We start from the raw sequence: 13,873 nt of genomic DNA, 5'->3' as shown, positions 1-13,873 counted from the left end.
TGCTTGACCTTCTATTCCCACATCAGTGTCTCTCACTGTAGAAAGTTAGATTGCTACGGCAGCTGGCCCGCCCTGCTCCTCCCCACCACAGGGAAGTCTAGCTGTGGGAAGCCGCTGAAGGAGATTGATACTTTGAGGGACCTCACCCCTTCCAGGGCCTACCATTGACCTCTCCAAGCCTAGCAGTGACACTTAAGCCCTTCAGTCCACAAAGTCCTTCTCCTCTAAAGTTTCTGTCACCCTTGAAGTTACATGTCCACAGTGGCTCTAGTGTCTCCTTGAGGGAACAAGAGTCACTGCTCCAGGATCTCCCCAAAAGTCAGGCTGCTTTCCTTTGTAACTCTTACACAACACAGGGTTCACGCCACTCTCCTCACAGAATTCTGGGCTTTGATGGGATCTAGAACTTTCACAATGCATGCAAGGCTTTTTTACCCACGTTCTGGAGATAAAGGATCAATCACCAGCATTTCAGTTCTTTCTTTCTGACTCCAGATACCAAAGATCAATTCAGATCCTTCCTGGAGCTTGACTGCCTTATGAGAAAGTCCCAAATTTTGCAGCATGAGAGACTCATTGGCCTCCATTCCTTCACCTCTCCAAGCCAATGCCACCCATGCCACAGTCATTCTCCTCAGTGAAACCTCTATCCCCTGGGAACTCAGATGGTGCCCCGGTGATATCCAGATTCCCAGCCCCCATGTCACTAAAGCAGACAGAAACACAAGTCTAATCTCCAGGGATACCATTCTATACACACACACACACACATAAATCCCTTCCTAGCTAGCTAACTAGCTAGCTCCTTAAAGTCTCCAGGGTCGCTTATTCTTTTTGGAAGATATAAAATTTACTTTTACCTATGGCCTTCATATCCATATAGTCTCTCTCCCAGAATACCCTCTCCTTTTTTTTCAGCTTGTATTATCAAAGACCATCTATAAAAGAATAAAAGAAATGGTGTCCTGCATGTACTAATGGTCCAAACAGCTCTCTGCTCCTAGCATTAGTGGAGACTTAGTACAAACACATAGAAAACTCTTTCATGAATTAAGTTTGAAAGGAATTGATTTGATATTACAAAGAAACCAAACAGGAGTTCCCATTGTGGCTCGGTGGTAACAAACTGGAATAGTATCCATAAGGATGTGAATTTGATCCCTGGCTTCGCTCAGTGGGTTAAGGATCTGGCGTTGCTATGAGCTGTGGTGTAGGCCGGCAGCTACAGTTCCAATTCCTAGCCAGGGAACTTCCATATGCCACAGGTGCAGCAATAAAAAGACCTCAAAAAAAGAAAAGAAAAGAAAAAAGAAACCAAATACATTTTAGAAAATTAATGTACTAACCCAGAAACGTAGCAAAACATATATTCCAATGAACAGATCAGAAACTCTGTTTTCTTAGAGTGCTAATGACATGAGAATTTGTGGCTAAACAAAACAATCATGCCTCAAAACAAACAAAAGAACTAAAAGTATTTATGCTTGAAAAAAGAACTAAAGTCAATAGTTACAGACAATGGAATCAGAGCGCGTTCCAGTCACTCTGTGACTCAGGTGGTTTCACTGAGTTATGCTCTTTGGCTGCCTCTCAGTACTAAGGATTCATCAGGGGTTTGGTCACAGTTAAGAGGCTGATACTCTCAGGCTATGATATTGTCAGCAGATTTCTGTTCCAATAACATAGAATAATGTGCTTGACAGAAGCACCTGTGCCACTCTAATTGGAATACAATTAATTCTCCTAAATTCTAAAAGCAGCTTAATTATTCCAAAAACCACACCTTAGGTTTATTTATAGCCTTTCCCCTAGGCTCTCAGACCACACACTCCTGGCACCCAGAACTACCTCATTTATGCTCTCACCTGGTGAAACCAGCTATCCACATTAGCATTATGTTATAAAAAGGGTATAAAAGGATTATGAGAGGATCTAGTATTTTCTGAGTTTTGGGGTGATGACAGAATGCTAGTTTAATCCGTAGGGTTGTGTGTGGATTCTTGTACTTCCCCTCTCTACACCCACCCCCTCCCAAATGATGCTTTATTGATCTAGGGACAAAAAAAGCTATTATAATAATTTTTAATCAAAACTCCAGGGGAAAAAGTCCTGTCCAACAATCAAATTAAAGTGAACTATTTTTACCTAGGGTAAGAGCCGACAAAGAAAAACAAATTAGGAACTTGGTATCAAAGTTCTTGATGTGTTTTATCATCCAAATTTACTGGCTCTTTGTCTCATTCTTCCCTTCAGCCATCACCACCCACATGGACAATTTATTATCAAACCTTGCTTGCTAAAATAGATATAAAATGTAGGTGGTAGATGTCCATTCTGTTCGAGTGATCAGTTAAATTGATCGAATCCTGCAACTTTGAGGTCCCTTTCTTTTAAGACAAAAAAAAGAATAAGTTATTACTATGGATATCACATTTTCATTTCTTTTAACTGTGTTTTTCTCCCATAAGCATTATGGGAGGAAAAAAAAAAAGAATATGCAGTCCTCTCTAATAATATCTTCAGAACATTTCATGTGAATGGCAAGGAAAAAAAGCCACTGTCATCATGACATTTATTGAAACCCACTTTGCAAACATTTCTGTTTTCCTACCATTGAATCAAACTATTTTGGTTTGATAGTTTGAAGGATGCAAGAGCTATTTGCCTTTCACATTACAAAGCTGTTTGCTGATAGGTTTATTTTAAGTGGAATTTTAAAGGTTTTTTTTTTTTTCTAAAGAATACACATCTGTTACTTTGGCAAGAGAGAAACTTTAATAGATACACTGATAATTTATGTGCGTATTTATGAACTTCAGCTTAACTTTACAAACACATCATTTAATTAGCAACTACCATGTCTCACCTAACTGAGGCTGTCTTCAGGTGGAAGGGAGCTTTGTAGAAAAACACATTACTAAAATATAGAACTTGTATACTTGTCTTTCATCCCAAATGCAGGCATTATATGTTTTTAACTATTCAGGTAACTTTGAAAAAACATCTCTTTTAGGGAGTTCCTGCTGTGGCACAGTAGGTAAAGGGTCCAGTGTTGTGCCTGAGATGGTATACATTTGATCCCCAGCCCAGCACAGTGGGTTAAGGATCCCATGTTACTGCAGCTGTGGTGTAGGTCACAGCTGCAGCTCAGATTCGCTCCCTGGCCTGGGAACATCAAAATACCAAGGGTACAGGAAAAAAAATAAATAAATCTGTTTTATTACTGTCACCAAAGTTTTCATCTTAAAGAGGAGTTCCACAAATGTAATGAATATCATTCTTCTGAATCAAGATAGCATTGGAGTTCCCATCATGGTGCAGCTGAAATGAATCTGACTAGGCACCATGAGGTTGCAGGTTCGATCTCTGGCCTTGCTCAGTAGGTTAAGGATCTGGCGTTGCCGTGAGCTGTGGTGTAGGTCGCAGAGGCGGCTCAGATTCTACATTGCTGTGGCTGTGGAATAAGACAGCAGCTGTAGCTCTGATTGGACTACTAGCCAGGGAACCTCCATATATCGCGGGTGCAGCCCTAAAAAGCAAATAAATAAATAGATAAATAAAGACAGCATGCTCTAGGAATTCCCATTGTGGCTCAGTGGGTTAAGAATCCAACTAGTATTCATGAGGATGTGGTTTGATCCCTGGCCTCGCTCAGTGGGTTAAGGATCTAGTGTTGCCATGAGCTGCAGCCTAGGTGGAAGACATGGCTCAGATTGGGCCTTGCCATGGTTGTGACATATTTTGGCAGCTGTAACTCCAGTTAGACCCTTAGCCTGGGAACCTGCATGCATAGAAGGTTCATCCCTAAAAATAAAAAAAAATAAAAAAAAGGACAGCATGCCCTAATCTTCTCCACCTGCCCCAAATCCTTGAAAGTTATGGGAAAATGAGCAAATGAATATATAATGACACTATAAAACAAGAAAGTGTGCCCTAATTGAGTCAGGAATTATGAAGTATTGCACACAGAAAAACAGAGAAGAAAAGGGACATGATAGAAGAAGGAAACTCTAGCACAACTACATATTGAGTAGACTACAAAAGAGTTATAGGTACTGAACATAGGAATCAGATGGGGTTCTGGGGTCCTGCTGTGGAGTCTGCCAAGTAGGTGAGTCTCTCACTACACTGACTTCAATGCAGGCAGTTCTGCCCCTGGGAACAATCAGTGAATGTGGACACTTGGAATGGAGAAGCAGGACAGTGCCAGATAACTAGAAACCTCACAGCCCCTATGGTAGCCCCCACCCAAGGGCACATCTGCCCCCATGGGTGGGCATTTTTACACCAAAACTAAGGAAGAACAGCAGATACAAATTTAAGCATCAAATATAGGAAAATCTACTTCATTAAAACGAATTCATCAAACTCAAGAAGTAAGGGCTGACGACTAGTATCCGTGAGGATGCAGGATTGATCCCTGGCCTCGCTCAGCGGGAACAGCATTGCCATGACCTCTGGAGTAGGTCACAGACATGGCTTGGATCCTGAGTTGCTGTGGTTGTGGTATAGGCCGGGATCTGCAGCTCGGATTCAACCCTTAGCCTGGGAGATTCAATATACCACAGCTATGGCCCTAAAGAGAAAAAAAAAAAAAAAAAAAAAGGGCTGAGAAAATAGAAGTGTGGTAGAATAAACAAATAGAGATTTTATAAGAGGTATAATTAATATCCTCAGAGATGACAGCATGCTGCATTTGTGAAATTAAAACAGATTTTGTGAGGAAACATAGAGATGTGAGAAGCAAAAATATATGATTGCATATATTAAAAAACTTTAATGGAGTTAATATAATGCATATATTAACAAATTTAATGGAGTTTTTCCCTTCGAATATCAGCATAGACATAGAGTAACAAATGAATGAGCTGGAAATTTGAGTCTTGAAATCTTCCCAAAACCTAGGGTTATTGGATATAAGAAAAGGAAATGCGTAAAGGGGAGATTAGCATTTCTAACATTAGAAATAATAGGAATTCCAGAAGGAAATGTCAGAGGGAATATATGGAATGAAATATTGAACGAAATAATTTTTTATTTTTTGTGTCTTTTTGCCATTTCTTGGGCCGCTCCCTCTGCATATGGAGGTTCCCAGGCTAAGGGTCTAATCAGAGCTATAGCCACAAGCCTACACCACAGCCACAGCAACATGCGATCCAAGCCGAGTCTGCAACCTACACCACAGCTCACGACAGTGCCAGATCCTTAACCCACTGAGCAAGGCCAGGGATCAAACCGCAACCTCATGGTTCCTAGTCGGATTCATCAACCACTGAGCCACGATGGGAACTCCTTGAACGAAATAACTGAAGTTCCAAAAACTTAAAAAAGAAGAAGGAAGAAATGATATATTTCCTATGAATGGCAATGTTTAACAAGATGGATGGAAAAACATCTAGTCTTTGATCACCAGAGAGAAATTTCAGAACACAAATAAAAGAGGAACTGCTAAAAGCTTCCAGATGAGATTCACTGTACTTTTCTTTGTAGCACTAAGCATTCATTTTAAAAAACGAAGCCGTTATCTTAGTCTTATAAGGGAAAATTATTTGGAACATAACATTCTTCTCCATTCTAAAATAATTGAAGTATTGGGAGAAAATACACAGGGTTCAGAAAGTGTACTATCTCTGAAAGAATTACTAGATGTATCCCTGGAAATTAATCTAAGAGAAAGACGATAGATTCGAGAAAGAGTAGTGAGCAAGGGGAGCAGTAAAGCTTGTAGTTCAGTCTAAATAAGTATTGAAAAAATTAAATGAAAAATTTGCAGTTAAAGCCCAGATGACCTCAACATGGAAGGTACAAAAGGAGATTGTCAAGAAGAGAAAAAGCAATAACAATACTGCCAAAGTTCCTAGCTTGCTTGCAATAAGGATGTAGATCTTGGGAAACTCTTAATGTTATGGAAAACTTTAAGGGTGAATATATGCATTGAAGAAATTAAATAAGCCAGATATAGGCTACATATCTTCTAAAGCATTAGGTTAATGTAGAACAAAGAGAACTTAGTTCAACAAATGCCAGCAAAGTGACAAAAAGTAAACAATAAAAAACAGGGTAAGTAAATAGGAAACAGGAAACAGTTTGACTGGAACAGATCAAAACATATTGGTAGCACAGTAAATTTCCGTGAGTTATATTCGTTTATTGAGATTTTCACAGTTTTTTAAAATGTAGTGCTATTTATGAGAGATTGAAACTGGAATAACCCTAGAAGTTAAAAATCAAAAAAGAGAAACTATTACAGCATATAAATTTCAACAAAAGAAGCAAGGAGGCATATTAACCGCAGATATTCAAATCAGATAAAATAGGGTTCATATTTAACCCTTGAAAGGGCTGAAAAGGGATATTTCATGCAACAGTGTATGAATAGCACTATGCACAACTCATGGCACATAATAAGCAATCAAAAGACTTAAAAATAGTTGTTATTTCAACTATAATTACTATAGGCCATGGAATATGACCAAAGCGGTACTCAAAGAAAAATTATACTCATAGTAATTAATAAGATATGAAAGAAACGCAAATGCAGTTGAATAGTCCAATGAAACTTCTACTGCTTTCTCTAAATAAATCAGTGAAATATCATTTAAAAAAGACAATATTAGTTAAAATGATAATTGGATATATTTTTAAACCATGGATGTGCTAAAGTGGATCACAGGGAAACTTGTTGGGAGCTGTTAAGACACATGTGAGGAAGGATCAAGATGGCAGAGGAGTAAGACATGGCACTTGCCTTCTCCCGCAGACACATCACAGACATGTATTACTTCTTACTTGTTCTAGTTTGCTTTGAATATGGGTTCTACCAAGTAGTATAATTATTTAGTAATGTATGTTGAAATAGAACAACAAAATAATAGCTAAATATAGTTTGGCGTATGTGATATAATCTTATGTAGCCCATTTATAAAGGGTTAATAATAACCTAAAATATGTCTGTATTACTAATGTAAGTGAAAAAAAGCCATCTGTATAATATTATAATGATTATATGTATTTGGAATGATACATACATTATTAGAAATACATATACTAAAATATGAGTTGTACGTGTCCCTGGGGTAATTTGGTTATGGGTGATTTTTTTCTTCTTCTCTTCTTTCTAGTTTCCAATTTTCCAATAATGAGACTATTTGTATCATAATAGATAACATGTAAAATTACTTTGTTTAAAACTTCAGAAAATATTTCCAACTGTACTTCTCTGCAGTGACGTATGCAGGTTTCCTTTCCCAGGCCACAGCAATCCCTTCTGCAAAGAGACTTCCTCTAATTAAAAAAATAAAAATAAAAAGCAACTAGTGGCGAATACTTCCCGTCTGTGATGGAATACTCAGAATTCCAATATGCCCAGCAATATACATAGAAAAAATGCCAGAGGGAAAATAGGACTTATCAAATGGTCCGAGAGAGTAGGCTCTGAACTGCTGACCTATTTCCAATCCCCCCCCCACATCCAGTTCTAATAATCCTGTTCTACTGCTATCCACACCCTATTGAGATAACTGCTTTATAAATTTGCTCTGAAGAAGCCCTTTCAAGAAATATATTTTAAAGCAGTCCATCTAAGATGATAGAAAAAAAGCTTGAGCACAGACAGTGTTTCCTCAGGTCAGCCAGGACTTAGTCTCTGATAGGTGATTTACTATAAAGGGAGCAAAGTGCAAAGTTTTAGTTATATTTTTAATGGCATTGCTTGGAAAAGTGGGTCACCCCTGGAACTGACTCAAAAATGTCTTTCTTCCAATACCATATGATATCACTTATATGTAAATCTAAAATATGGCACAAATGAATGTATCTACAAAACAGAAACAGGCATAGAAAACAGTCTTGTGGTTGCCGAGGGGGAGGGGAGAGGGAGTACAATGGACTGGGAGTTTGGAGTTAGTAGATGCAAACGATTGCATTTAGAGTGGATAAGCAATGAGATCCTACTGTATGTACAGCACAGGGAACTATATCCAGCCTCTTGGGATAGAACAAGAAAGATAATATAAGAAAGGGAATATATATATGTGTGTGTGTGTGTGTGTATTCACATATATTCATATGTATAGTTATATATTCACATACATAGTTATATATATATGAATGACGATCATTTTGATGTACAGCAGAAAATTGGCACAACATTGTAAATCAACTATACTCTAATAAAAATTTTTTTAATGTCTTTCTTAAATTTCAGTGTTATCCAGTGAAATAAAACCAAGAAAAAGGCAATATAAACTCAACAAAGCAAATTTGTATTGCTTCCTTTTGCCAGGGAGATAGTGCCAAAAAATGCTACATATAAGCTTCAAAACCCAAAGTACCTGTAGACCAACAAGAACAATCTCCATTAGAGCCCCTTCAGTGTCAGTTGATGCTTTTATTAAAAATTGGCTTTACAATTACTTCAAACTCTTCAGAACAGTTTGAGCATCTCTTTGCTATTTACTACAAATTCTTCCCTCTGTTCTGCCAAAAGAATTATGTCACCTCTCGCTTAGAATATTTTTCACAAAATGCTTATAATACTCGAAAAGGTTTTTATTTAAGTTTATAATTCAGGATAAGTGCATTGAGGATAGATTGACAGTGTGCTTTAACATTGTATTAAGTGGGTCTTTTAATTTTTTTATAGGCCCATTCATTATTATTAAAGCAAAACCCACTTGACCATTTAGATCACATAATAATAAACTTAGATACCCAGCTAGATTGTAGCCAAAATCTTAAATTGTACACAAGACCCACTGGTAGAAAGTATAGTTTTTCTTTCAGCTAGATATTCCCTTGCTTTTTTTTTTTCTTTTTAGGGCCACATATGTGGCACATGAAAGTTCCCAGGCTAGGTGTTGAATCAGAGCTACAGCTGCCAGCCACAGGCACAGAAACGTGGGATCTGAGCTGCCTCTGTGACTACACCACAGCTTGCAGCAACTCCAGATTCCCAACCCACTGAGCAAGGCAAGGGATTGAACCCGCATTGTCATGGGTACTAGTCAGATTTGTTTCCACTGAGCAACAATGGGAACTCCCTCCCTTGCTTAAAGATTGTTTAAGCAATTACATTTTGCATATTGTACTGTAACTTTGTCCAATATTGCTGTCCTGATAATTCTAGTATGAAAAAAATAAAAATACTCATTATAATTTAGAAATTTATTTGAATTGACACTTTGACTTAATTTTTAAACAAAAATAGCACTACCTTTTAGAGGGGGAGAAAAGGAAACTAACATTTATTGAACTCTGTGATGTGCCAGGGAATACATCATTTTCTCTAAACATCCCCAATCTAGGTCATATTTCTGTCTTATTGGTAAAAAAGCTGAGTGCTTTCTACCATTCTGAAGCCAATATTCTTTATTAATGTTAATTCCAATCAGAGTGTAAATAAACATAATACATGTCATAAAACCTAAAATAAAATCGAATTGGGGTGAAATACAGGGAAACCAATTGAAGAAAAGAATTTCTGAAATGCAGTGACTGCAGGAAATCCTTCAAATAGAGCTCATCCTTTACCTTCACCTCAGCTGTCATGCTGGAGGAAAACCTATAAATGCAATGAAGGTGGAGAAGCTTTTAGTCAAAGTATACAACTTACTAGACCTCACAGGACTCATACTAGAGATAAACCTCATGAATATAAATGAATGTGGAAGTCTTTACTTATGGCATGTTCCTTATTAAATATCAGAGAATTTATCCCAAGTAAAGATCTTAGGGATGTAATGAATTTATTCAACCTCAGAGATTTCATAGTTTGGTAAGTGTAGGATCTTATAGATAAATGTTAATTATATATCATAGTTCACACCTGAAGTCACCAACTTTAGGTGGTTTAATATATTCTAGGAAATATGATAAAACACATTTTCATAGATATTGTGAAGTGTTCCATTACCTTTAGAACCTTTTATGCCCATATTTGTAGGAAAAAAAATCTGATTAAAATATAAGACCATAAGTTCTCGTTGTGGCTCAGCATAAATGAATCCAACTAGTATCCATGAAAACATGGGTGCGATCCCTGGTCGAGGATCCAGCGTTGCTGTGAGCTGTGGTGTAGGTCGCAGACTCGGCTTGAATCTGGCATTGCTGTGGCTGTGGTGTAGGCCTGTAGCTGTAGCTCCAATTCATCCCCTAGCCTGGGAACTTCCCTATGCTGGGGCGCAGCCCTAAAAAGCAAAAAAAAAAAAAAATATATATATATATATATATATGTATATATATATAAAATATGTATATAAAACATCTGTTGCTTGTGTTTATATTCTTAGTATTTTCATCAACCTATGATGAGATAATTATACACATTGAATGCCTTTCTTTCTGAAAATTATTTTCTTTTTGCAAAACACATGTGTGAAGTAAAAATTAAAATTTCTTAAATGCTAATCCCTTTTTATACTGTTAAAATGTAGACATATATTCTGGCATATATTCATTCATAAATTTTTCTATGACTATACCAAAAAAAAATCACTAGAATCACATTTTGCATATGATATTACAGCTTGATTATTTAAAACTTAACAATATGTTATGAATGTTCCTTCTAGTCTGTAAATATCTGCTATTATTTCAGAAATGCAGGGTACCAGTTTATCTAACTAGAATCCCTGTTGATAGACAAAGAATATTGTAATAAAAATGTTTGTATACTTGTTAAAGTATTTCTTAAAGCTAAGCTACTTTAAAAAAAGAAAATTAGAAAATCCGATACATATGTGTACATGTACATATATATGTATGTAAATGTCATTTGATAGTTACTGCCAAATTGCCCTTCAAAGAAATATTTTTTAAACTCAGTTTTACTGAGGTACCATTGACATATAAAGTTGTAAGCTATTGAAAGTGTATGTGGTGGTGGTTTGATATACATACACATTGTAAAAGGGATTCCTCCATCTAATTAATTAACATATCCATCACCTCACATATTTATCTTTTTTTTCTTAGAACATTTAAGTTTTACGCTCTCACATCATCCTTAAAAGTATTAAAATGTGAGCTGGAGTTCCCATCATGGCTCAGTGGTTAATGAATCTGACTAGGAACCATGAGGTTTCAGGTTTGATCCCTGGCCTCGTTTGGTGGATTAAGGATCCGGTGTTGCCATGGGCTGTGGTGTAGGTCGCAGACACGGCTCGGATCCAGGGTTGCTATGGCTCTGGCATAGGCAGGCCCCTGCAGCTCTGATTGGACCCCTAGCCTGGGACCTCCATATGCCACGGGTGCAGTTGTAAAAAGACAAAAAGACCAAAAAAAAAAAAAAAAGTGTGAGCTGATCAAAACATGATTACTTTTATTCTCCAAGCATTCCAAAACAGCTAATAGGGAGGACTGTCAACTTTCCAGTTAAGAAATTCTTTAAATTATTTTTGCTTACAGAAAGAATTATCTTTTTTTTTTTTTTGAAACGGAAAGTAGAAGAACATACTTTCAGAATATAAATTAAATATTATTGTGACCTTGCTACCTCTAAGGAACAAAGTTGCCTTAAGGCATTTATTGATTATTAAACTTTTTTCCTCTATTCCAACTTCACCCCCACTCTATTATAAATAATAGATACCACTGTATTTATAATAAATAATATAAGGGATCTTTTTTTTAGAATTTGTCATCAAAGAATAAATATAAATTGCTATGTTGTAGAGAGCTCTCCCCTCTAGGCAGATGTTTCTTCACATGCAGTTCACATAAAGCTTCATTTCCTTGGGGAAAATATAATTTAAACCGCAGAAAAGACAATCCTTTTCAAGGAAACTACAGTGCCATCCAAGCAATTGCTAAAACTACCAAGTTCACTAAATACCATTACTGACGTCAAAGATTTGGTTATGTTATCATTTTATTTCATGTAATTATCATATTAAGACCATGTCAAAGACCACATCATTTGTGGAAGAGATAGCTACTAGAACCTTGCAGAGAGGGATTGTGAAGTCCAGGAAGGTGAAAGGGTATCTCCAAGGCCCCTCAGTAGTTGAGGCAGCTCTGGGACCCCCTCAAGGATACTTGGCCTCCAACAAAGCTTGAGCCAGTGTTTAGACAAATTCATGAAAGAATGAGCTTCTGCTACAACAAGCCCTTACTGAATTTTTAATAACTGCAAGATAATTTATTTAAAGCAACGAGACTTTTACAAAATGATTTTCAGATTTCTCTCTCCGCTTTTTCTCTTCAAAGATAACTAAATTTTCCATTTCCTTTGATTGTCAATATCTAGGTTTCTAAAGAAAATTACTTTGCTTTTGTTATCTTCTACCAGTTAGTGTGGGAGAAATAAAGACTAATACAAAGGAAAATGTAAGATTTGGATTTTAAAATAAAGACTAAAAAGAAATGTACAGTCTGAATCATATCTCAGATGGCCCTCTCTGTGGTAGAAGTCATGAAAATAATTCATTTAGATTAATCTAGAAGAGTTACTCATTTACAACTAGTAATTAAAATGAAAAGACTACTAATCTCATTTCTCACTTGAATAAAATGTTCTTTTCGTCCACGACAGTTCCATCTTTTCCAATTTAATTTTTCATTTAAAAAATACTCTAAAGCAGATGGATGCCTAAAAGGAGTCATCATATGCATCATTTATAACCTTAACTTGCTTTGTGGATCAGAAGGCTGAGTGGCTTAATTGGGATAAATGGAGCAGGTAAAAAGACCAATGAACCAGTATGAAATTTTCTTACATGAGTTGAGAGAGGTTCCTGTATTTACTGCGGTGCAGTACTATCAAGAGCTGCTTCTTTTTGAATAATTGATATAATCTGTTAAAATACAAAAAATTAAGTATTTCCTAAACATCTTGGTCTCAAACAGTTCAACATAAATTGTCCCAACACAGTGCCCTCTTTAGAACTGTAACTACTAAAATAACAGTGAACTAAGGTACAGAAGATCTCAGTTTCAGAGCCAAATAGACAGTCAGCCTTAGGCAATACCCACTTACCTCTGCATGTCCCAGTTTTCTCCCTCTGTAGGCAGCTTATTTTGTGAAAAAGCAATGGCCAAATTAGACATGAGCAGAAATAAATACTAAGGAGAAATAAGAGTTTTTAGATATTAAATATTTTTATTCTTTTCTATGTATCCAAATATCTATTTAACAGGTTAAATCTCATCTCCTTTTTGTTGCCAGATTCTTGCCAGCTTGTGTGACTTTTTGTTCTATGGCTATTTTTTCATGTGCAAAACACCATAGAAGTATTTATGATATTTTGACACTATCTTTTGTGATATCCTTTTTCCTTAGTTCAGGTTTGATTCCCCACCTGAACCATAAGTGCTTTGAGAATAAAGGCTATGGAATAGACACACTATGCATAGTACTGATTACTTATCCTTCTACACAGAAAAACCATAATTGTGAGAGGAATGTGTTTAAAACTTTGTTCATTACCTAAAATCTATGGTACTACATTTTTATTTCAGAATTACTCATTACTAGGTAAATGTTCCTCACTAAAGATAAAATGTCATACTCTATAAAGCTTTGGCTTCATATTCTAACTCTTGGTGATTCTCATGTTTTTTAAGGTGGGACATCTTAGGAGCTGTCATTGGTACAGAATGTGGAACAATAGAATCAGGTTTATCCATGGTCTTCCTCAAAGATGGAGAAAGGAAAATATGCACTCCTTACATGGATGCTACCGGTTATGGGAACCTGAGATTTTACTTTGTAATGGGTAGGTACTTTTTGAACAAATTTTATTTTGACCTAGGGCAAATTCAAGGCCAGCACCTATTCCTGAGGAAGTAAAATTGTTTGTTGTCTATAATATAAAATGAAAATTCAGAGTTCCCATTGTGGCGCAGTGGAAATAAATCCAATCATGAGGCTGTG

At 36.5% G+C, this 13,873-nt stretch overlaps 1 protein-coding gene across 3 annotated transcripts in view; it reads left to right on the top strand.

Annotated features, from left to right (window-relative positions):
- Window positions 1–13,873, top strand: part of RELN (reelin) — a 500,685-nt gene that overhangs the window by 307,334 nt on the left and 179,478 nt on the right. For all 3 annotated transcript variants that reach the window (XM_047752963.1, XM_047752962.1, XM_047752964.1), the window contains exon 12: window positions 13,564–13,715. In XM_047752963.1, coding sequence (XP_047608919.1) covers window positions 13,564–13,715 — 152 coding nt within the window. The remainder of the gene's footprint in view (window positions 1–13,563; window positions 13,716–13,873) is intronic.

Source organism: Phacochoerus africanus, chromosome 11, assembly GCF_016906955.1.
Source record: "Phacochoerus africanus isolate WHEZ1 chromosome 11, ROS_Pafr_v1, whole genome shotgun sequence".
In the NCBI taxonomy this organism is placed as follows: Eukaryota; Metazoa; Chordata; class Mammalia; order Artiodactyla; family Suidae; genus Phacochoerus; species Phacochoerus africanus.
Note: the sequence above shows the minus strand (reverse complement) of the source record. Positions and strands in the feature narration are given on the sequence as shown.